This window comes from Dendrobates tinctorius, unplaced genomic scaffold (genome assembly GCF_039654945.1).
Source record: "Dendrobates tinctorius isolate UK_male_01 unplaced genomic scaffold, ASM3965494v1 ptg000027l, whole genome shotgun sequence".
Lineage (NCBI taxonomy): Eukaryota > Metazoa > Chordata > Amphibia > Anura > Dendrobatidae > Dendrobates > Dendrobates tinctorius.
The window spans coordinates 5,936,541-5,963,224 of record NW_027361695.1 but is presented as its reverse complement, the minus strand read 5'-3'; the positions used below and the strand labels follow the sequence as shown (position 1 = coordinate 5,963,224).

Below are 26,684 nucleotides of genomic sequence, written 5' to 3'. Positions count from 1 at the left end.
GGAGGTGAGCTGTGACATCACCTATTGGCATTGGTGGATCCTGTGTTATCAGCTGTGGATAGAGGCGTTAATTGTCCATGTAATCCTGCCTGTGATGATAATGAGACTCTTGAAAAGACTTATGTAAACTACAGGAGGTATGAGGTTAAAATAGCCCTGGTGTGAATGTTGCAAGATTTCTATTTTTTGTTTGTTTATTTTTTAATACATATTGTGAATTGTGATATGAAAAATGGCAAAAAAAATGTAAAAAACATATTGAAAGCAAAACCTGATTTGTCATTTTCTTGTGATACTTTCTCTTGAAAGCTAAAGACCATTCTTGAACTCCAATTTGCTTTTACTGTACATAGGTTCAGAATTCTGTACTAATTAATATATATTTATAACTCTCCATTTTTCTAATATACTGTAGAGCTCCAAATTCTCACCTAAAGCTACCTGCGACCACCACTAGAGGGAGCTTAGGAGCATAGTGCATACACAGAATATAACGCTCCCTCTAGTGGCGGGGTTTAGGTAACAACAATCCAATCTGATTTTTTATTCTCTGTATTAAAGGTAACCAGCGTGTAATAAGACCCAAAAATGAAATACAAATCATCCAAACAGGAAGTGAGGAGGATAAAAAAAGGAAACGTTTAATAATCAAATACATTTTCAAATGGATTTATGACAAGTCAATTAGTGATAACAAACTTCCGAAATCTCCATGGCGAGTTCCAAACATTCGCTTGATTCTTGGCAAATGTCGAATATTCCGCAGTCAAAGTCACAGCTGCAGTTGCAGTCGTTATTAGGTTGCTCATCGTCGGTGGTGTGGTAGTACCTGTTAGATGGGCAGCACAGGGTGGTCACCATATTCTCGCACACTTTAGGTAACATAAGCAGGAAATCACAGAAGTGGCAGAACAAGCAGGCCAGGATTAGAGATGCACATTCCCCTGTAAGGAATAGCATACAACTACATGTATTAAAGGTGATGTCACACGGTTATCGCATACAGAAGATATTTAAAGGGAATCATAACACATGCGTACACTAGGTGGCGGTAATGAGTTACATTGGCCTAAAAAGTAGAAAAACTCTTTTTCATTGAGGTTTTACTTTCCTAGCTATTCATGACACGTTCAGAGGCCAAGTCCTAAATAACTTTAGGGGTCTCACCGTATAAAAAAAAAATATTTTGACTTGCTTTGGCCCATTAAAATGAATGGAGGGTCGGTCAATCTTGTGCTTGGCTCTCTCCATTGAAATCTATGGGAGTTATGGAACAAGACCCTCATTCTCTGATAACACACACACCTAAGTGATAGAGATGAGCAAATATTGAAAAATTCAAAACTGGCAGATCGGGATCAAATTCTGACAGGAAATTTGATTTACATCGAATTCGTTCAATTGCCGTCAATAATAGCTTGTCATCATGCTCGGAGGGCGCTCCTTTCCAACCTGCTGGATTTGCGCAAATTGATATATAGAGATATTATCAGTCATTGTACAGGAGGAGGTGAGCTGTGATATCACCTATTGTGAATGGTGGATCCTGTGTTATCTACTGTATATAGAGGTGTTATCAGTCATTGTGCAGGAGGAGGTGAGCTGTGACATCACTTATTGTGAATGGTGGATCCTGTGTTATTTACTATATATAGAGGTATTATCAGTCATTGTACAGGATGAGGAGGAAGTGAGCTGTGATATCACCTATTGTGAATGGTGGATCCTGTGTTATCTACTGTATATAGAGGTATTATCAGTCATTGTACAGGAGGAGGAGGTGAGCTGTGATATCACCGATTGTGAATGGTGGATCCTGTGTTATCTACTGTATATAGAGGTGTTATCAGTCATTGTACAGGAGGTGGAGGAGGTGAGCTGTGATATCACCTATTGTGAATGGTGGATCTTGTGTTATCTCATGTATATAGAGATGTTATCTGTCATTGTACAGGAGGAGGAGGTGATCTGTGACATCACCTATTGTGAATAGTGGATCCTGTGTTATCTACTGTATATAGAGGTGTTATCAGTCATTGTACAGCCGGAGGAGGAAGTGAACTGTGACACTTATTGTGAATGGTGGATCCTGTGTCATCTACTGTATATGAGGTGTTATCAGTCAAAGTATTCCTGCCTCTGATGATAAAGAGCATGCTGAAAACTCTTCATAAAAGGACAGGAAATATGAGTCTAAACCCCCCAGTTGCCAGTGTAAAAATAACATTACTATTATTTAGAATGATTGTAATATGAAACAAAACCAAACATAGCCAAATTGAAAAAAAATGTAACACAAGAACCTGATTTAAACATCAGGTCATTTTCTGATAATAGCTTCCTTTTAAATGCACAAAATGGGAATATCCCTTTAAAAGGGTTTCCAGGTATTAGGATAGATCATCAATATCAGAATGACGGGAACTGATGTGACCCAAGCACTCTGACACTGTCCAAACAGCGCAGCCGGTGTACAGGGACCCGCCTTTGTGACTAGGGGAAGGGTAAATGTATCCATACCTTTCCAGGAGGACTAAGGGTGGACGTTTCTCCTTGTGGACAGAGCCAAGCTGGCATAAGCAGATTTACGAGCCGGTAATTTACATATGAGATGTTATTTGCATATTCATATTTCCAGGAGGAATAACAGAGGGAAGCAACAAACACTGAATTCTAAGAGAACATGTTCCGGAATCGTTTTATCATATGGAATGCAGGTATTTGTTTACAGAAGAGGTGACGGGTCCATTTTAGGATCAAAAGAAGAACTTTGAAGGTGAGATATCTGCAGGTTCTATTATTCATATACATTTTTGCATTAAATTTTGATGTCCCTGTCCCCTGGGAATCTGAGGTAGAATAGATCATCTTAAGATTTGACGTTTTTATTTTGCATCGGGACCCTCCAACGAGGCTCAATGTTTTAATAATAGCATTGCGGCGCGCAGAGTTGTGATGGGTTGCAGAGATGCTTTTAAACCCTCATCAAGCCATACAGCATGAACTTTCCTAATGGAGGCAGCGCGTTCTATGAAATCTGCATATGTGGGCCTTTTTAGCTTGTTTTTAGAGTGGAAGTCGAGATAAATAATTGATCACGACAATTAGGCATCTATGCATTTCCATATCTGGTGAGAAAATAAGTTTACCGCAAAGAGTAATAAAAAAACTGGTAAAGTTCACAATCTTCTCCTTTCTCTTAAAAGCGACTTTTACAACTGAGAAATTTGGGTTATTGGTTTTGAAAAATGCAATAAGCGCAATGTATATAAGAAAATTTAGAGGTGTAGCTACAGAAGGTGCTCGGGAGTTCAGAATTTTCCATGTAAATTCGACCTAAAGCCACATTAGATTTTCACAAACAAGATAACAAGAAAGGAATCATCATAACGTTAGACTTTTCCATGACAATTTTCTACGAGTGGCAAGGCAAAATTCTGTGAATCTGCAGCAATACCGGATAATTTTGAAAATTAAATTAGAGTCTGGTGTTTTCAATCAATGGGATGACAATCAGGTGTGAGTGGGCGACCTGTTTGATTTAAAGAACAGGACTCCATCGAAGTCTGATCTTCACAGCACATGTTTGTAGAAGTGTATCGGTGCACAAGCAAAGGAGATTTCTGAAGACCTCTGAAGAAGAGTTGCTGTCAGGCTGAAAAAGGTTGCAAAACCTTCTCTAAAGAGTTTGGACTCCAACAATCAGAGTTAGATGAATTGTGTACAAATGGATGATATTCAATACCCTTATTTCCCTTCCCCTAAGAGATGTTGCTCGTGTATAATAGTCCTTAATGTTACAAAGGAACCCAAGGTAACTTCTAAGCAACTAAAGGTCTCTCTCACATTAGTGAATTAGCCATCAGGAGTGTGCATGCCAGAAGAAAACCACTGCCCTCCAAAAATAACTTTCCTGCCCATCTGCTGTTTGCTAAAGATCACATTGACAAGCCAAAAGGCTTTTGGAACAATGTTTTGAGGATGGATGAGACCAAATAGTGGTGGTATCATATTTTGGGCTTGATTTGCTGCATCGGGGCCATGTCGGCTGCTATCCACGATGGAACAGTGAATTCTGAATTCTATCAGCAAATTGTAAAAGAAAATGTCAGACAATCTGTGCATGAGCTGATGACCGATTCTTTGGATAGGTTTGGGGTGCTAGATTTTGTACTTTCAATCATCTGATTTTGATGACCGCTCGAGGATTGGTCATTAATATTATAGCTTTGGATAACCCCTTTAGGTTACACCTCGCTATGGTCCCAAACACTACTTTCAAGGGTTTCAGTAGTTTCTAACGTCTAGAAAGAAAAACTATAGCTGCATGTTTCTGAGAGATCATTAGTGATTGTGAAAACAAGCTACAGATCACTGCAGTCCTTGATCCACTCCTTTTTCTGCAGACATCTTCTCTCCACTCAGATTACACTTTTTTTGTGTTTTTTTGAAAGAACTGAACAAAGGGATTGTCATCGCTGCGACCACTGATTGGCTGCAGTGGTTACACATCATCCCAGCTAGAAGAGGAAGCGAGGAGATGGACGAGAAACCTGAACAGTGGAGCAAAGGAATGACAGGAGTATAGAAGATGAGTATATGTAATTTTTTTTTCTTTATAATGGAGGACCTTTCTTTTAGCTCAGATGCTAGCCCATAGAGATGCAGGAATCTGGCAAAATTTAAATATGTCAGATTTGCTCTAGTTTAGCCCAAAAATTCAATTCATATGGAATTTATTTTATGTAAATGCAATTTGCCTTACATTGCTTAGAGGACTCTCCACATTCAGAGGTAGAGTTATTTTTGTAATAGAATACATATTCCCGGCTTCCAGTCCTTACCTCTTCTAGGTGGCACCAATTCTAGGCACCAGCAGTTCTAGGTGCTGCCAGTCCTATTGTAGGTACCACCAGTCCTCTTCTAGGTGCCTCCTATCCTTTACTAGGTGCCACCCATCCTCTAGGTACCTTCTGTCCTCTTCTAGGTGCCACCAGTCCTCTTCAAGGCACCTCCAATCGTCTTTTATATTCAGTGTGGGCTTCGACACATATGGCGCTGACTAGGCTATATGATGACATGAATTAGCCACCAATATTATTTAATTTCAAGGTGTAGTCAACATCGTAGGCTCTAAAGACCACTGTGAACATAGTAGAAGAGCAGAGGCACCTAGCAGAGAACAGAAGGCAGCTAGAAGAGGACTGAAGGCACTTAGAAGAGGACAGGGGGCACCTAAAAGAGGATTGGAGGCTCCTAGAAAAGAACAGTAGGCACTTAGAAGAGTATCGGAGGCACCAAGAAGAGAACAGTAGGCACCTAGAAGAGGACTGAAGGCACTTAGAAGAGAACAGTAGGCACTTAGAAGAGGACTGGAGGCACCTAGAAGAGAACAGTAGGCACCTAGAAGAGGACTGAAGGCACCTAGAAGAGAACAGTAGGCACCTAGAAGAGGACTGAAGGCACCTAGAAAAGAACAGTAGGCACTTAGAAGAGGACTGGAGGCACCTAGAAGAGAACAGAAGGCAACTAGAAGAGGACTGGAGGCACCTAGAAGAGAACAGTAGGCACCTAGAAGAGGACTGGAGGCACCTAGAAGAGAACAGAAGGCAACTAGAAAAGGACTGGAGGCACCTAGAAGAGAACAGAAGGCAACTAGAAGAGGACTGGAGGCACCAAGAAGAGAACAGTAAGCACCTAGAAGAGGACTGAAGGCACCTAGAAGAGAACAGTAGGCACTTAGAAGAGGACTGGAGGCACCTAGAAGAGAACAGTAGGCACCTAGAAGAGGACTGAAGGCACCTAGAAGAGAACAGTAGGCACCTAGAAGAGGACTGAAGGCACCTAGAAAAGAACAGTAGGCACTTAGAAGAGGACTGGAGGCACCTAGAAGAGAACAGTAGGCACCTAGAAGAGGACTGGAGTCACCTAGAAGAGAACAGAAGGCAACTAGAAAAGGACTGGAGGCACCTAGAAGAGAACAGAAGGCAACTAGAAGAGGACCGAAGGCACTTAGAAGGGGACATAAGGCACCTAGAAGAGGATTGGAGGCATCTAGAAGAGAACAGAAGACACCTGGAAGAGGACCAAAGGCACTTAGAAGAGGACTGCAGGCAACTAGAAGAGGATTTTAGGCACCAAGTAGAGGACAGGTGGACTTTCTTTTTAGGTTACACCCTACTTTCAAATTCCTTATTAGAGTATTCTGTACAGTAAACTATGGCTGCACATTTCTGAGATATCAGTAGTGATTGGAAAAATAAACTACAAAGCATGTAGGTCATTGCTCCTCCACTCCTTTTCCTGCAGACATCTATTTTGCACTCGAAGAGAAGCAAGTGAAATCCCTCAGATTATACTGTTTATCTAGCCCTTTAATAAAGAAATCTCCACACTGTGACCACTGATTGGCTGCAGTGGTTACACATCATCTCATCTTGAAGAGGATACGAAGACTCTGATGTGAAACCTAAGCACAGAGGAATGACAGGTGACTGAAAGGTGAGTATATATTTTTTATACCATGCAGTGCCTTTTTGATTTTTATATTTTTGAGTTCAGTTGCCAGCCAATAGAAATGAGCAAATCTGGCAAAATTTAAATTTGGCAGATGTGCTAGAATTCTGTCAGGATTCAATTCACATGGTATTTTTCATTCTTTGCTTTGAGGTCTCTCCACATCCAGATGTATAGTTTTTTTAATAGTAAAATATATACTCTTCTTTCCACAGTCCTTACCTCTCCTAGGTGCCACCAGTCCTCTTCTAGATGCCTTCTCTCCTATTCTAGGTGCCCCTTCTAGATGCCTCCTATACTCTTCCAGCTTTCATGAGTCCTCTTCCAGGGGCCACTAATCCTCTTTTATGTGCCTCAGGTCCTCTTTTGTCTTCAAAATGATCTTTGACATCTCTGGAGCTGGCAAGGCCTTACGATGTCATGAGTTGGGCTCCAACGTCATGATATTGGAAAGTCTAGTCAACACCATAGGCGCATAAGACTACTGTGAACATCAAGGAGGATCGGAGCTACATACAGTGGCATGTAGAAGTTTTGACATCCCTGGTCAAAATTACTGTTATTGGGAACAATTAAGCAAGTTGAAGATGAAATGATTTCTAAAAGGCCTAAAGGTAAAGATGACACATTACCTTTGCATTTTACGCAAAAAAATAAAAATAATTAAAAAGTTTGGGCACCTTGTATAATTAGTACCTATATTAACCTTTTTCGGGTTAAAGGGTTCCCCAAAAAAATTAAGATATCCATGAATTATTTTAAAATTGCAATAATTTTTATTAAGGCACATTAAAAAACAACACCAAAAATAATAAAAAACAGGGACAAGTGGGCGAACTGAACCTCATGAATATCCAAAGGCTTTCCGGAAATCCAACTCAAATATAAATACACCAATATTTTAATTCTAGGAGCCAAGTGGGTATGGTGCAAAATAATATGTCAGTGTAGTAGTATTTTAAGCCGAGATGCCCAGGAAGGCCACGCTAAGTGGTTTTTTTTAAGTTAATACCAAAAACAATTTACAGTCAATGAAAGGACAAAAAGTTAAAAAATAGAAAGTACAATGACAATAGTCCTTTGGGATTAATGCAGGGGCAGAAAAATGGTATAATACATACAGTGGGGAAAAAAAGTATTTAGTCAGTCAGCAATAGTGCAAGTTCCACCACTTAAAAAGATGAGAGGCGTCTGTAATTTACATCATAGGTAGACCTCAACTATGGGAGACAAACTGGGAAAAAAAAATCCAGAAAATCACATTGTCTGTTTTTTTTTCATTTTATTTGCATATTATGGTGGAAAATAAGTATTTGGTCAGAAACAAAATTTCATCTCAATACTTTGTGATATATCCTTTGTTGGCAATGACAGAGGTCAAACGTTTTCTGTAAGTCTTCACAAGGTTGCCACACACTGTTGTTGGTATGTTGGCCCATTCCTCCATGCAGATCTCCTCTAGAGCAGTGATGTTTTTGGCTTTTCGCTTGGCAACACGGACTTTCAACTCCCTCCAAAGGTTTTCTATAGGGTTGAGATCTGGAGACTGGCTACGCCACTCCAGGACCTTGAAATGCTTCTTACGAAGCCACTCCTTCGTTGCCCTGGCGGTGTGCTTTGGATCATTGTCATGTTGAAAGACCCAGCCACTTTTCATCTTCAATGCCCTTGCTGATGGAAGGAGGTTTGCACTCAAAATCTCACGATACATGGCCCCATTCATTCTTTCATGTACCCGGATCAGTCATCCTGGCCCCTTTGCAGAGAAACAGCCCCAAAGCATGATGTTTCCACCACCATGCTTTACAGTAGGTATGGTGTTTGATGGATGCAACTCAGTATTCTTTTTCCTCCAAACACGACAAGTTGTGTTTCTACCAAACAGTTCCAGTTTGGTTTCATCAGACCATAGGACATTCTCCCAATACTCCTCTGGATCATCCAAATGCTCTCTAGCAAACTTCAGACGGGCCCGGACATGTACAGGCTTAAGCAGTGGGACACGTCTGGCACTGCAGGATCTGAGTCCATGGTGGCGTAGTGTGTTACTTATGGTAGGCCTTGTTACATTGGTCCCAGCTCTCTGCAGTTCATTCACTAGGTACCCCCGCGTGGTTCTGGGATTTTTGCTCACCGTTCTTGTGATCATTCTGACCCCACAGGGTGGGATTTTGCGTGGAGCACCAGATCGAGGGAGATTATCAGTGGTCTCGTATGTCTTCCATTTTCTAATTATTGCTCCCACAGTTGATTTCTTCACTCCAAGCTGGTTGGCTATTGCAGATTCAGTCTTCCCAGCCTGGTGCAGGGCTACAATTTTGTTTCTGGTGTCCTTTGACAGCTCTTTGGTCTTCACCATAGTGGAGTTCGGAGTCAGACTGTTTGAGGGTGTGCACAGGTGTCTTTTTATACTGATAACAAGTTTAAACAGGTGCCATTACTACAGGTAATGAGTGGAGGAAAGAGGAGACTCTTAAAGAAGAAGTTACAGGTCTGTGAGAGCCAGAAATCTTGATTGCTTGTTTCTGACCAAATACTTATTTTCCACCATAATATGCAAATAAAATGAAAAAAAACCAGACAATGTGATTTTCTGGATTTTTTTTTCTCAGTTTGTCTCCCTTAGTTGAGGTCTACCTATGATGTAAATTACAGACGCCTCTCATCTTTTTAAGTGGTGGAACTTGCACTATTGCTGACTGACTAAATACTTTTTTTCCCCACTGTATGACTTTTGTAAGCAGTGTTAATTAAATAAATGCTCAAAAAGTGGGATTTTAGCAGACTAATGGAAAAAAAATCCATATTTGCTGTATCCAGAGAGCATATATATATGGCACACTGCCCAAATCAACTTAATTCAGCCACTAAAAATGGATAGATATAATATTGGATACCTATCCTTCACGGATAGGACATAAAATAAGCAATGACAGTGGGGCTGATATCAGACGAGAAGGCTAAAACACAAAAAACACTTATTACCTGTGACGGTAGCACACAGGACCACAAGAGATATAAATGCTGTGTCCATTGAAAGTTACGATGGTTTAACATTTTTAAAAACCGCTTGGCCTGCTACAGTTCACAACATTTTTTGTTCCAAAAATTGACTATTGTCAACCATACAGTTTAACATGCTTTGTGTAACATTATGGTGGTTTGAAACATAAAAAAAACGCTTGGCCTGCTACATACAGGTGACCACATTTTTTTTAATTCAAAATTTGTTATTTCAATTAATCAAGGAAACTTGGTTTCCAGTTACCTAGCAATTACAAAATGCGTAAAGCATGTGGTAAGGGAAGGGAGAGTGGAAGTGCTGATGATGGTGCACACAGACGCCGAGGACATGGGGCAGATGAGACTGCGCCTGTTCCTGGAGCGCAAGTAACATGCCCATCCATGACTCATAGCTTCCTGTACCACTTTGCAGGGAGGCACAGGACACCACTTCTGAAACCACACCAGTGCGAACAGGTGGTCAGTTGGATAGCAGATAATAATTCCAGCATGCTGGCCAGCACCACCCAGTCTTCCACACGGTTCAGTCTCACCTCCCAAGAGTCTGGATCACTTAATCTTCACCCTGATCCTCCGCTGTCTTACCAGGAAGAGTCCCAGGAGACCAGTGATCTGACACTAGGACACTTCGAGGAGCTCTTTTCATCATCATTTCTTGATTGTGACCTCTCACCCTGTATGTTCCAAGGGGGACAAGAGCACATGCTGATTAGTGATGCACAAAACTTAGAGCAGCCACGGTCACAAGAAGATGATAGTGGGGATTGGCAAATTTTACCTAAGGAGGTAGACGATGATGAGCATCCAAGCATTAGGAATTGCCCTGTTTAAGTAACGAGAATCTAAGCACTTTAGTGCTCGCTCATCCCTATTGATAACTAATGGTTAGTACCTAGTAGCACTTCCTTTTTCAAGTATCACTTTTTGTAGCCATCCTAGAGTCTTTAAATTCTTGTTTAAGGGATTTTCATCCATTCTTTCTTGGAAAATTCTTCCAGTACTTTGAGATTCCTGGTACATCTTCCATGCACTGCTATTTTGAGGTCTAGCCACAGATTTACAATGATATTCAGATCAGGGGACTGTGAGGGCCATTATAAAACCTTCAGCTTGCACCTTTTGAGGTCATCTATTGTGGATTGTGATGTGTGTTTAGGATCATTTTCCATTTATAGAAGTCATCCTCTTTTAACTTCAGCTTTTTTACAGATGGTGTTACGTTTGCCTCAAGAATTTGCTGAAATTTCATTGAATCTTCCCATGCCATTGGCTGAAACGCAAACCCAAAGCAACCCCAAAGCATGATTGATCCACCCCCATCCTTAATGGTTGGCGAAATGTTCTTTTCCTTAACTTCTGTGCCCTTCTTTCTCCACACATACCATTGATCATTCTGGCCAAAAAGTTCTATTTTAACCTCATCAGTCCACAGGACTTGTTTCCACAATGCATAAGGCTTGTTTTGATGTTCTTTTGCATACTTCTGATGTTGAATTTTATGGTGAGGACACAGGAGAAGTTTTCTTCTGATGACACTTGCACGAAGGCCATATTTGTGCAGGTGTCTCTGAACAGTAGAAGAATGTACCACAAATCCAGAGTAAAAGAACAGATTAATCCAGCTCACCGCACTGCCTTGCTGGTAGGATCCAAATCCTGCGCACGGATTTGACTAGGCAGTCAATCAATAATAGAAAAAAGGGAAGAAAGTTCCAGCGCTAGGAATGGAAAATTAAAAATCCATTTTATTGTGCCAATGCATATTAAAATTCCAGCAGGTACAGCATATCAGTCGGATGACTGCAGAACAACGCGTTTCGACGCCTCAGGTCTTAATCATGTTCTCAAATCCAGAGTCTGCTAAATCTTTCTGAAGGTCTTTTGCAGTCACGCAAGCTTTTTAATTTGCCTCTCTAGTAATCCTACAAGCAGATCTTACTAAAATTTTGCTTAGTCTTCCAGACCTTATCTTGACCTCCATTGCTCCTGATTACTGCCGTTTCTTAATTACATTTCGAACTGAGGAAAGGCCAACTTGAAAACGCTTTGCTATCCTCTAACAGCCTTCTCCTTGTTTGTGGGCATCCACCATTATCATTTTCAGAGTACTAGACAGCTGCTTAGAAGAACCCATGGCTGCTGCTTTTGTCACAAGGTTAGAAGAGGCTGGATTTTTATAAAGTTGGAAAAGTTGCATCACCTGGCCTTTCCTAACGATGATAGTGAACAAGCCATAACCCTAACAGGCTAATTAAGGTCTGAAACCTTGGTGAAAGTTATCTGAGCAAACAAATCTCCAAGGGTGCTCAAACTTTTGCCTCGGCACATTTTCCTTTTTGCAATTTGCAAAATCTGAAAAAATGACTATATATATATATATATATATATATATATATATATATATATATATATATATTTTTTGCTTAAAATACAAAGGAAATATGTCATCTTTACCTTTAGGCCTTTTAGAGATAATTTCATCTTCAATCTGCTTAACTGTTCACAATAACAGCAATTTTGACCAGGTGTGCCCAAACTTTTACATGCCACCATGCAAGAGGACAGAAGGCACTTCGAAAAGGACTCATAGCACCAATAACAAGACAGGAGGACTGGGTTAGGAGCTGGGCATAAAAGAGAGTCAGAAACAGTTGAGAATATTGTAATTTAAACAATTTATTTTTCTTCTCTTTCCCGACATTTTAGAATTGGATGGCCAACATTATGCCCAATTTGCTATAAGCAAATCGTAACAAAAAAAATTGGATTTTGGCAAATCCACTTTTTTTTGTAAAATTTGAAACAAGTTTGATCTACCTCTAATCTATTTGCTCATCTCTAATGGCGAACTATCTTTTGGAGGACATCAGGGTTCTGGAAAGTATGAACTGTTACATAACAGTACAGTATGACAGAAATTAGATAATATGAAGCCGATCACCTGGAAAAATAATCCTAATTAAACTTTGAAAGGATTTGTCAAGGATTAGAAAGCCATAGCTCTTTCCTACTAAAAACAGCACCACTCCTACGCACAGGCTGATTATGGTACTGCAGCTAATCACCGTTTCATTCAATGGGACGGAGATACAATACCAGTCACAACCCCTATAAAGATGAGATGGGGTACGTTTTTCTAATCCCATCTAATAAACCAGAAGAAGGTGAGAATTATCTGTGATCACATCATATTGGTGCGTACCTTCATTATTTGCTTGGTGAGTTGTCATCTGTTTTGCCTCTTTGTAGGAGAGAATTTTGCTACACTCTTCATTTGAAGAATATATAACCAGCTGCTTTCTTGGATGGTTGCTTTCTTGGAAGGACTCATCTCCCGTGTCGGGACTTGGTGGTGGTTTATGTTTTGGAGACAACTTTTCTTTAGATGTAGATCGGTCTTCTCGGCTTCCACTGGCAATATTCTTTTCTGAAATAGAGAACTGTGGGTGGTCAAATCAACATTTATTGATGTGGAAGAACATAACATGGTTCTGTAAATGGTCCCTGTGTTTTTAGACAACTTGATCTCAGGTTGCTGTCCTGTGCCTGTTCTCAGGTCTAATCCACCTTTAGCAGTAAAAATGCCAGGAGATATTTTACCTCTCTACATGAAGTGAGTGGCAGTCTTTGTCTCTCTACAGGAAATGAGGTTGGGTCTTTGTCTTTCTACAGGAAGTGAGGTTGGGTCTTTGTCTTTCTACAGGAAGTGAGGTTGGGTCTTTGTCTTTCTACAGGAAGTGATTGCCGTTTTTTCTTTCTCTACAGGAAGTGGAATAGGTCTTTAGCTCTCTACAGGATGTGGCGGTCCATCCTATGTCTCTGCATAAAGTGAAGGTATGTCTTTGGCAACAGAAAGTAGGGGTAAGTTTTTGTCCCTCTGCAGGAAGTTTAGGGACTTTATGTCTCTCTATGAGGAGTATCTTTATCTCTCTACAGGAAATTAAGGGCCAGGTTTTGACTTTGTACAGGAAGTGGATGGATTTTTGTCTCTCAACAGTGAGAGCCTGTTATTTTTTCTTTTCACAGGAAGGGGAGGCAAGTTTTTCCTTCTCTACATGAAATGAAGGGTCTTTGTCTCTAAATAGGAAGGGGAGAGACAGTCTGTCTCTCTCTACAGGAAGTGGGGGTAGGTCTCATATTTCTACAAGAAGGTGAAGAGGGTCTTTGTCTCCCTACAGAAAATGAGGGACAGTCTTTGTTTCTCTACAGGAAGTAAGGGTGGATCTTTATCTCTCTACATAAATTTTGGACTTGTCTTTTACTCTATACAGGAAGTGGAAAGGTCTTTGTCTACAGAAATTGAAGGTCAGTCTTTGTCTTTCCACAGGAAATGGAGGAGGTTCTTTATCTACAGAAATTTTACAAAAATTGAGGGCTGATCTTGACTCTCTACAGGAAGTGAGGGTGGGTCTTTATCTCTCTACAAGAAGTGAGGGAGGGTCTTTGTCTCTCTACAGGAAGTGAGGGTGAGTCTTTATCTCTCTACAGTTAGTGAGGGTGGGTCTTTGTCTCTCTACAGGAAGTGAGGGTGGGTCTTTATCTCTATACAGGAAGTGAGGGGGGTCTTTGTCTCTGTACAGGAAGTGAGGGTGGGTCTTTGTCTCTGTACAGGAAGTGAGGGTGGGTCTTTGTCTCTCTTCACAGGAAGTGGGGGTGGGTCTTTGTCTCTGTACAGGAAGTGAGGGTGGGTCTTTATCTCTCTACAGGAAGTGAGGGTGGGTCTTTGTCTCTACATTAAGTGAGGGTGGGTCTTTGTCTCTGTACAGGAAGTGAGGGTAGGTCTTTGTCTGTCTACAGGAACTAAGGGCCAGTCTTAGTTTCTTTACAGGAAGTTAAATCAGTTCTTTTTCTCATTATAGAAATTTGGGGAAGATCTTGGTCTCTTTATAGGAAGTTGGGGAAGGTCTTTGTCTCTCTCCCCTTTCTCTGCTGTCTTTCAATTTGTATAATATCAATAATACAGACTTATTGTTCATGGCAGGCAAGTCATTAGATAATGGCTGGAGCAATAAATATCTGGAAGTGAGGGATACAAAAGTTCTAGCACCAGTAGTGCTGGCAGAATGTTAATTAAGCGGAGCAGCGTCTTGTCTTTTGGGCTTATTTTCTATAAGATCTTTCACAAAAATCTATTAGATTTTTTTTTAATGATTTGTCTTGTGTACCCAAAGATATTACTAAAGTTAACATGTTTTGTATGGAATTATTCAGAATTATTCAGAATTAAAAAAAATGAAGACAAAATAAAAGGAGAATGTGTCAAAGCATTTTCAACATTTGTCACAAACCTTTTATGCCAAAATTGTACAACTTTTGGCTATTTCACTCTGCTTTTGGCATTTTTTAAAAGTGGATGTAAAATTGGGTGTGGTTAGCGGTGCAAATAAGATTAACTTTTTTGAAAAAGAGGACGGGTGGAGTAAAAAGTAGAAAAAGAGTTTTAGCCGGGAATGTTATATTTAAAGATGTGCTGAACTTATCATCAACCACTCACTGTGTGGCAAATAATGTCAACGCCGCCACAAGCAAAGCTGACTTCTAAATGCCTCTCATGATAACAAAGCTAACCTCTTCTAAGAAGTTATTGGTTTCTCTGATTTTATTTGGTCCTATGGATTTCTAAAGCGTTAAACACTAAACCACCATTTAACCACCAAGTTGTCTCAGAGCATGCTCACAAGGGTTGGTCATACATTTTGACAATCCAACACCTGTTTAACCGCAAGATTGGAGTCATCCTGGTGGCCAATCTCTGGTTGCACCATTTCACCACTCTTGCATGTAAATGCTCTAGCTCAGTGAGTGGCTTTAGCACTTACGTTCACGGATGACTGCTCTCGTCACAGCACCAGGGATATTTTTAACCCAATAGCTCCTCATTTCCACTTGCTTTGGAGTTGGTAATGACCCTCTTACCTCTTGGGCCCCAGTGCGGTTGCACCATTGATATTTCCGCCCCTGCTCTGCACCATTTAGCTCCTACTTCCAACCACCAATATTTCTCATGAATCTTTCCCTCTTCCTTCCTCCATATTGGACAATCACGTTCCGAGCGTATGACTGATAATAAATTATATAAAACCCGGAATAATGCCGTATGTCCAAGGGTACTCAAGATTAGTGCTATCTTATGTAGGATAAGCAGCCTCCAATTACAGAAACCTTAAAGTAAATAAAAAGGATTAAACACCGCGTGAACCGGCAATGTCCATCTCCGTCCCGAAAATTGCATATTTCAGTTTTCTGACATACGAGCGCAAGGGTCAAGTTAGACACAGAACATAAATGTTTTTACTTCTTCGGCAAAGTGATAGAACCGAATGACCTTTGATAAAACACTATGCAAAATAAGCTTCCTTCTTCCATCGATATTTGCAAATTATAGCTTTCCCAAGAATTTAAATTGACTCAAATACTTGAAAATCAATGGTCGGCTGATATCCCCGTAATGAAAAAAAAAAGCATTTCTTAATGTACACAAGATGAAGACATTAAAAATGTACATAATTTAGAAGATACGGTTCCGTCTCAGTCAGATTCTATTCCGAGAGATAATTATATGTGCATATAAATATATACATTTATAATCAACACGTTAACATCAAGGAACGGTTAATGGAAACATTTACCAAATACTGTTGCCCGACGACATGGGGACGTGACCATTTCCACCAACGCGTGATATGTGGGGGAATCCGAATGTGATTACAATCATAAACAGGTTTGACTATAAAAACATGCTCAAGTGTTGTTTTTTTTATATACCTAAGAAAGCAATAGCATATCGCAAGAATTTGGGGGGGAATCAAGAAATCCAAGCATCTTTGGCATTTTTTCTTCAGCACAAAGCCAGGCTTGATGAGACACTGTGTGAAGAACAGACGCGTGGACAGGAAAGTTGTTGAGAGTTTTGAATAACAATGTCTTAAAATATGTTGGTCATTTAAAAGGGTAGACCCATCTTAAAACATATCCGCAGGAAAAAAAATCCATAAATACCTGATAGGTGCAGCAGGTTCTACATCTCTGACGCTTACCTGCCAAAATTGGAATCTAGTAATAGACTAAAAATAAGTTTTGTTTTACATGGATTTTTGTTAATTTAAAAACAAAATTAGTAAAATTGCAATTTTCACTGGCACTTTTTTAAATTCATAATTCCAGTCCTTTCAGGAAAAATTTACAGAAGTTTCTTTATCATTAGAGGCAGGATTACAATGATTGATAACACCTCTATATACAGTAGATAATACAGGATCCACCATTCACAATAGATGCTGTCACAGCTCACCTCCTCCTCCTCCTGTACAATGACAGATAACACCTCTATATACAGTACATAACACAGGATCCTCCATTCACAATAGGTGATGTCACAGCTCACCTCCTCCTCCTGTACAATGACAGATAACACCTCTATATACAGTACATAACACAGGATCCACTGTTATGATGAGTCACCGAAGGAGGAAAAAATAAAATACCAGCTAAGTCCAGAAAAACCAGAGAGGTTGGCAGCTATCGGATTGCAGACCCCTGAACCTATCCACAACAACTAGCAGTAGCCGTGGGGGGTTCCTACGGTGCCCTAGACCCCTCGATCATAGTCGGAGAACTATATAGCCTAAAGACAGAAAGGGGAAAAACTAAACTGCCCCAGAGCAGACCCCAAAGCAATAGGCAGCCCCCAACATATAATGACGGTGAAGCAAGATGAAAACACTAACACAGATAGAAAGATAGGTTGAGCAAATGATGGGGCCCAAGCTAACTACATAGAACAGGATAGGAAAGCTGCTGTCTGCCATCCGCAAAAACCCTATCAAAATGAGCCAACCGACTGATAGGAAAAACAGGCCCCGAAGTCGCTAGGCTTCAAAAGACTATATCAGCACTCAGGTATATTCTGAAGACAGAGCAAAATATCAACAGAACAGAGACAAAAATGGAGTTCAGCTCACCCCCGGCCAGGGATGGCAGAACTCCCAAAAAACAAGGCAAAACAAAAACAAAACTGAAGAGTACAAAGCAGAGCAGAAAAACTTAGCTTTGAGAAGCAGGAATCAGACTGGTCTCCAAGAATCCAGCAGGAAAATCACCAGCCAGGAAGAAGGGCGTCGGCAGCCTTATATCCAGTCCTCAGTTCCAGCCACCCAGTCATCATCTAGCTGCCCATGTGTTTGGTAATCAGCCTCACTACCTTCCTTCACCAGAGGAGGGAGTTCATCAGACCTCAATGGGAAAAATGAACTCACAACAATCCACCATTCACAATAGGTGAAGTCACAGCTCACCTCCTCCTCCCCCTCCTGTACAATGACTGATAACCCTTTGATATATACAGTAGATAACACAGGATCCACCATTCACAATAGGTGATTATTATTATTAATATTATTATTTATTTATATAGCACCATTGATTCCATGGTGCTGTACATGAGAAGGGTTTACATACAAATTACAGATATCACTTACAGTAAACAAATTAACAATGACAGACTGATACAGAGTGGAGAGAGGACCCTGCCCTTTCGGGCTTACATGCTACAGGATGGTGGGGAAGGAGACAGTAGGTTGATGGGTTGCAGCAGTTCCGGTGTTGGTTGAGGTGAAATCTCCGGTAGTGGTGAGGAGACAGCGGGGGCATTGCAGGCTGTAGGCTTTCTTGAAGAGGTGGGTTTTCAGGTTACGTCCGGTGATGTCACAGCTCACCTCCTCCTCCTGTACAATGACTGATAACACCTCTATATACAGTAGATAACACAGGATACACCATTCAAAATAGGTGATATCACAGCTCACCTCCTCCTCCTGTACAATGACTGATAACACCTCTTTTTACAGTAGATAACACATGTTCCACCATTCACAATAGGTGATGTCACAGCTCACCTCCTCCTCCAGATTACTACATGAAGTGGATACAATGCAATATAGGCAATCAAAAAGGAATTGAAGCAACATTTAATGTGAAGATGCCAGACTACCGCAGACAGTGTCACATAGTATAGGTTGAATAAAGTGCTAGTGCAATAAACATAATAGTGGCATAGATAACCCATGTAGGCGCAGCGCACAGCTGACCGACACAGACACAGCCCATTGGTTGCGCTGATACATAAAAATCCAGGGATCTACTCACTCACTATACAACCCTTTGTGAGGAATCATTGATGTGAAACGCACGTCAGGGGGTCTATTTAGGTAATTATCATGTGTTTATTTGAAAAAGATCATTATTGCTTTCTCATGGAGTTTTTTCATTTTGGCTAGTTCAATCTTTTAATCAATAGTGCCAAGGGAGAACATGTGGGAGCAGAAGTATACTATGAAGCGCCTGGCCTTCTTTCGTGACTAGAGACACTTCCGACCTTCTCAAGCTTCAAGGATCACGGCTGCTACCTCTGCATCCTCTATAGTCACACTCCCATGAATGTAATATTAACTAGGACAATGGATGGGGGTTTAGTAATGATAGTTAGGAGTTGTTTCTGGCAAAAGCTAAAAGGACAAAGTGGTTTTGGTCATGGATGGTGTTGGGTAAGTTGTTGACTATGGGTTAGGTAGATAGATCTAATTTTTTAGAATGGTCCGGTAAACCTATGGGTCTGTGGACAGATCAGAGGTGTAACTTGAAGGTCCCGGGCTCTTATACTAAATCTGTAAATGGGTCCACGCGTTGGTTGTGCCATTTATAAAACTGGTAACTTCCTATGTTTCAGAGAAGCTTCTAGGAAGCCTCAAACATTGAGGTTCCGTGATCGTTTCCCACCTCATCACCCAATATTGTAACGGCCATGGGCATAATATGGGTCAATATCATGTTCAAGCCAAGATTAGATCTGAGTCAGGGTCGGAATGGCCAGAACCTCCAATAATCAGAAGATCCAAATAATAATGCTGCCAACTTACAAAGTTTTTCATTCATTCCTAAAGTGTCTTAAGGTCATCAAAGAAGCACCACTGAAATATTCGGAGATTTGTTGTAAAATATTAACTTTTATATAAGTTCTAAATCAGATTCTCCTTTAAATCAATGTTTTATTTTTTAGTGTCTTTCTTGAGGATTTTAGTTAAAATGACAAATGTGAATCTGCTGAAAGAAAAGCGTCTGGCGGTGATTGGTCTGCAGGTGTCGTCTCGTCTTCTTGTGTCCATATATTAAATAGATGGGCAGGAAGGGTTGACAGATAGGAAATCTTTGATGATTATGGAGATTGCGGAGCTATTTACTTGCAGAGTTAATTAACAATCAATCCAAATTATCACTCGGAGACCAGACTGCGCCGTCACTCCAGCTCCTCCTGAAGAATTTCTATAGAACGGAAGAAGAGCGTGTAAGACAAAAGAGCGACTTTAACACTGAGATGTAAAAAAAAAAACAAAGCTAGTCAGCATCTTCTAGTCTAATGAAATGGATGAAATATGCGGACGGAGCAGATTGTAGATTAACAAGAATACTTAGTAATTCAAGGAGTAGATTTAGGTTGTGTTCACATGCCATGGTCACAGTGCGTTTTTGCCCCATTTTTCTGGAAAATTGCCACAAGTTAGCAAACATTGTTTTTAAAAAAATGCACTTTGAATACCCCAGAAATGATGAGAGACAGAGTCTAACAAATACCTGAGGTGTCATCAGTCATTGTAGAGGAGGAGGAGGTGAGCTGTGATATCACCTATTGTGTAAGGTGGATCATGTGTTATTTACTGTATATAGAGGTATCAGTCATTGTACAGGAGGAGAAGGTGAGCTGTGACATCACCTATAGTGAATGGTAGGTCCAGTCTTATCTACTGTATATAGAGGTGTTATCAGTCATTGTACAGGAGGAAGAGGTGAGCTGTGACAGCATCTATTGTAAATGGTGGATCCTGTGTTATTTACTGTATAAAGAGGTGTTATCAGTAGTGTTGAGCATTCCGATACCGCAAGTATCGGGTATCGGCCGATACTTGCTGTATCGGAATTCCGATACCGACTTCCGATATTTTTTCAATATCGGAATTCGGCATCGGAATCGGAAGTTCAGTTGATTGACGGCCTGACGTCATCATGATGCGCGGTGTGTGCGCATCATGATGCGCCGTCATTTCGGGCCTTCCGGGGGTCTCTGCCGGCCTGCCGGGGGGCTGTGCCGGCCTGCCGGGGGGCTGTGTGGACTGCCCGGGGTCTGTACCGGCCTGCCGGGGGGCTGTGCCGGCCTGCCGGTGGTCTGTGCACCCTGTGGGGGTCTGTACCGGCCTGCCGGGGGGCTGTGCCGGCCTGCCGGGGGGCTGTGCTGATGTCCGGGGGTCTGTGCAAGCATCGTCCGATGGGACTACAAGTCCCATCGGGCGATGCCTGCTACCATGACAGTGATTGACACATTAGCCAATGATGGGACAGTAGTAGTCCCATCATCCGGCTAATGTGTTAAATGTTAAAAAAAAAAAAAAAAAAAAATAAAAATAAAAAAATACTACATACATACTACATGCATGCTACATACATACTACATGCTACATACATACTACATACATGCTACATACATACTACATACATGCTACATACATACTACATGCATGCTACATACATACTACATACATACTACATGCATGCTACATACATACTACATATATACTACATACATACTACATACATGCTACATACATACTGCATGCTACATACATACTACATACATACTACATACATACTACATGCATGCTACATACATACTACATACATACTACATGCATGCTACATACATACTACATGCTACATACATACTACATACATGCTACATACATACTACATACATGCTACATACATACTACATGCATGCTACATACATACTACATGCTACATACATACTACATGCATGCTACATACATACTACATATATACTACATACATACTACATACATGCTACATACATACTGCATGCTACATACATACTACATACATACTACATGCATGCTACATACATACTACATATATACTACATGCATGCTACATACATACTACATGCTACATACATACTACATATATACTACATACATACTACATACATGCTACATACATACTGCATGCTACATACATGCTACATATATACTACATGCATGCTACATACTACATACATACTACATACATACTACATACATACTACATGCATGCTACATACATACTACATACATACTACATGCATGCTACATACATACTACATATATACTACATGCATGCTACATACTACATACATACTACATACATACTACATGCATGCTACATACATACTACATATATACTACATGCATGCTACATACATACTACATGCTACATACATACTACATATATACTACATACATACTACATACATGCTACATACATACTGCATGCTACATACATGCTACATATATACTACATTCATACTACATACCACATACATACTACATACATACTACATACATACTACATGCTACATACATACTACATATATACTACATGCATGCTACATACATACTACATGCTACATACATACTACATACATACTACATACATACTACATGCTACATACATACTACATATATACTACATGCATGCTACATACATACTACATGCTACATACATACCACATACATACTACATACATGCTACATATATACTACATGCATGCTACATACATACTACATATATACTACATGCATGCTACATACATACTACATGCTACATGCATGCTACATACATACTACATACATACTACATGCTACATACATACCACATATATACTACATACATACAATACATTCATACAATACATACATAGACATACAGTACATATAACATAGAGTAACATACTTACCAATACTTGTCACATTGTTCCCCGAAGCCATTGTCTTTTCCGGAATAAATATTGAATAAGACAATGGCTTCGGGGAACAATGTGACAAGTATTGGTAAGTATGTTACTCTATGTTATATGTACTGTATGTCTATGTATGTATTGTATGAATGTATTGTATGTATGTAGTATATATGTGGTATGTATGTAGTATGTATGTAGTATGTATGCAGCATGCATGTAGCATGTAGTATGTATGTAGCATGCATGTAGTATATATGTAGTATGTATGTAGCATGCATGTAGTATATATGTAGCATGTATGTAGTATGTATGTGGTATGTATGTAGCATGTAGTATGTATGTAGCATGCATGTAGTATATATGTAGTATGTATGTAGCATGTAGTATGTATGTAGTATGTATGTAGTATGTATGTAGTATGTATGTAGCATGCAGTATGTATGTAGTATATATGTAGTATGTATGTAGCATGTAGTATGTATGTAGCATGCATGTAGTATATATGTAGTATGTATGTAGCATGCATGTAGTATGTATGTAGTATGTATGTAGTATGTATGTAGCATGCAGTATGTATGTAGCATGTATGTAGTATGTATGTAGTATATATGTAGTATGTATGTAGCATGCATGTAGTATGTATGTAGTATGCATGTAGCATGCATGTAGTATGTATGTAGCATGCATGTAGTATGTATGTATGTAGTATGTATGTAGCATGTATGTAGTATGTATGTAGTATGTATGTAGTATGTATGTAGCATGCAGTATGTATGTAGCATGTATGTAGTATGTATGTAGTATATATGTAGTATGTATGTAGTATATATGTAGTATGTATGTAGCATGTAGTATGTATGTAGCATGCATGTAGTATATATGTAGTATGTATGTAGAATGTAGTATGTATGTAGCATGCATGTAGTATATATGTAGTATGTATGTAGCATGTAGTATGTATGTAGCATGCATGTAGTATGTATGTAGTATGTATGTAGTATTTTTTTTTTTTTTTTTTAACATTTAACACATTAGCCGGATGATGGGACTACTACTGTCCCATCATTGGCTAATGTGTCAATCACTGTCATGGTAGCAGGCATCGCCAGATGGGACTTGTAGTCCCATCGGACGATGCTTGCACAGACCCCCGGACATCAGCACAGCCCCCCGGAAGGCCGGCACAGCCCCCCGGCAGGCCGGTACAGACCCCCACAGGGTGCACAGACCTGTATTCCTCCGCCACTAAAAAAAAAAAAAGTCCCTAGTCTCACTTTATGCCATTGCTGCGTGGGAAATTCCCACACAGCAATGGCATAAAGTGAGACTAGGGACTTTTTTTTTTTTAAGTGGCGGAGGAATACAGTGCGGAAGGATACCTACCTTCCGTCATTGGATTCCTGCAGCCCGTAGAGAACGGCAGCAACAGCTGATGCTGCAGTTCTCTACCCAAGATCGTCGTGGGACACACTCGTGGACTGCTTCGGATCGTGGGTGAGTATTTTTGTGGTTTGTTATGTTAATATTTATTCCGGAAAAGACAATGGCTTCGGGGAACAATGTGACAAGTATTGGTAAGTATGTTACTCTATGTTATATGTACTGTATGTCTATGTATGTATTGTATGAATGTATTGTATGTATGTAGTATATATGTGGTATGTATGTAGCATGTAGTATGTATGTAGTATGTATGTAGCATGCATGTGGCATGCAGTATGTAGCATGCATGTAGTATATATGTAGTATGTATGTGGTATGTATGTAGCATGTAGTATGTATGTAGCATGCATGTAGTATATATGTAGTATGTATGTAGCATGTAGTATGTAGCATGCATGTAGTATATATGTAGTATGTATGTAGCATGTAGTATGTATGTAGCATGCATGTAGTATATATGTAGTATGTATGTAGCATGTAGTATGTATGTAGCATGCATGTAGTATGTATGTAGCATGCATGTAGTATGTATATGGTATGTATGTAGCATGTAGTATGTATGTAGCATGCATGTAGTATATATGTGTTATGTATGTGGTATGTATGTAGCATGCATGTAGCATGCATGTAGTATGTATGTAGTATGTATGTAGTATATATGTAGTATGTATGTAGCATGTAGTATGTATGTAGTATGTATGTAGCATGCATGTAGCATGCAGTATGTATGTAGCATGCATGTAGTATATATGTAGTATGTATGTAGCATGTAGTATGTAGCATGCATGTAGTATATATGTAGTATGTAGCATGTAGTATGTATGTAGCATGCATGTAGTATATATGTGTTATGTATGTAGCATGTAGCATGCATGTAGCATGCATGTAGTATGTATGTAGTATATATGTGGTATGTATGTAGCATGCAGTATGTATGTAGCATGCATGTAGTATATATGTAGTATGTATGTTGCATGTAGTATTTATGTAGTATGAATGTAGCATGTATGTAGTATGTAGTATGAATGTAGCATGTATGTAGTATGCATGTTGTATGTATGTAGCATGTAATTTTTTTTTTTTTTTTTACATTTAACACATTAGTCGGATGATGGGACTACTACTGTCCCATCATTGGCTAATGTGTCAATCACTGTCATGGTAGCAGGCATCGCCCGATGGGACTTGTAGTCCCATCGGACGATGCCTGCACAGACCCCCGGAGCCTGCACAGACCACCGGCAGGCCGGCACAGCCCCCCGGCAGGCCGGCACAGCCCCCCGGCAGGCCGGCACAGCCCCCCGGAGCCTGCACAGCCCCCCGGCAGGCCGGCACAGCCCCCCGGCAGGCCGGCACAGCCCCCCGGAGCCTGCACAGACCACCGGCAGGCCGGCACAGACCACCGGAGCCTGCACAGACCCCCTGGCAGGCCGGCACAGCCCCCCGAAAGGCCCGTACAGACCCCAGAGAGGCTGTACAAGGGCAGGAAAGGGTTTTTCTTATTCCGATACCGGAAGTCCCATAGACTTGAATGGGACTTCCGGTATCGGAATCGGCGATACCGATACTTTTTTTAAAGATCGGCCGATACCATCCGATACGATACTTTGAAGTATCGGACGGTATCGCTCAACTCTAGTTATCAGTCATTGTAATCCTGCCTCTAATGATAAAGAAACTTCTGTAAATTTTGTGTATGGTGGATCCTGTATTATCTACTGTATATAGAGGTATCAGTCATTGTACAGGAGAAGGTGAGTTGTGATATCAACTATTCTGAATGGTGCATCTTGTGTTATCATCTATACATACAGGAGTTATCAGTCATTGTACAGGAGGAAGAGGTGAGCTGTGACATCACCAATTGTGTATGGTGGATCCTGTGTTATCTACTGTATATAGAGGTATCAGTCATTGTACAGGAAGAGAAGGTGAGCTGTGACATCACCTATAGTGAATGGTAGGTCCAGTCTTATCTACTGTATATAGAGGTGTTATCAGTCAATGTACAGGAGGAAGAGGTGAGCTGTGACAGCATCTATTGTAAATGGTGGATCCTGTATTATCTACTGTATATAGAGGTGTTATCAGTCATTGTAATCCTGCCTCTAATGATAAAGAAACTTCTGTAAATTTTGTGTATGGTGGATCCTGTATTATCTACTGTATATAGAGGTGTTATCAATATTTGTAATCCTGCCTCTAATTATAAAGAAACTTCTGTAAATTTTGTGTATGGTGGATCCTGTGTTATCTACTGTATATAGAGGTATCAGTCATTGTACAGGAGAAGGTGAGTTGTGATATCAACTATTCTGAATGGTGCATCTTGTGTTATCATCTATACATACAGGAGTTATCAGTCATTGTACAGGAGGAAGAGGTGAGCTGTGACATCACCAATTGTGTATGGTGGATCCTGTGTTATCTACTGTATATAGAGGTATCAGTCATTGTACAGGAGGAGAAGGTGAGTTGTGATATCAACTATTCTGAATGGTGGATCTTGTGTTATCATCTATACATACAGGTGTTATCAGTCATTGTACAGGAGGAAGAGGTTAGCTGTGACATCACCTATTGTGTATGGTGAATCCTGTGTTATCTACTGTATATAGAGGTGCTATCAGTCATTGTACAGAAGGAGGAAGAGGTGAGCTGTGATATCACCTAGTGTTAACTGATGGATGCTGTGTTATCAACTATATATAGCGGTGTTATCAGTCATTGTAATTCTGTCTCTGATGATAAAGAAACTGCTGTAAACTGTTCCTGAAACTTCAGAAAGTTTGAGTCTAAAATAGCCCCACTGGACAGTATAAAAATTGCAGGATTACTAATTTCATTTCCTAATAAATAG

General features: G+C 40.2%; 1 protein-coding gene across 1 annotated transcript in view; it reads right to left on the bottom strand.

Annotated features, from left to right (window-relative positions):
* Positions 1–684: 684 nt before the first annotated feature.
* The window catches only part of MDFIC2 (MyoD family inhibitor domain containing 2), a 65,447-nt gene continuing 39,447 nt past the window's right edge, over positions 685–26,684 (bottom strand). Inside the window, exons 3-4 of the mRNA XM_073569587.1 lie at positions 12,743–12,967; positions 685–944 (exon numbers count right to left, since the gene is read on the bottom strand). Coding sequence (XP_073425688.1) covers positions 685–944; positions 12,743–12,967 — 485 coding nt within the window. The remainder of the gene's footprint in view (positions 945–12,742; positions 12,968–26,684) is intronic.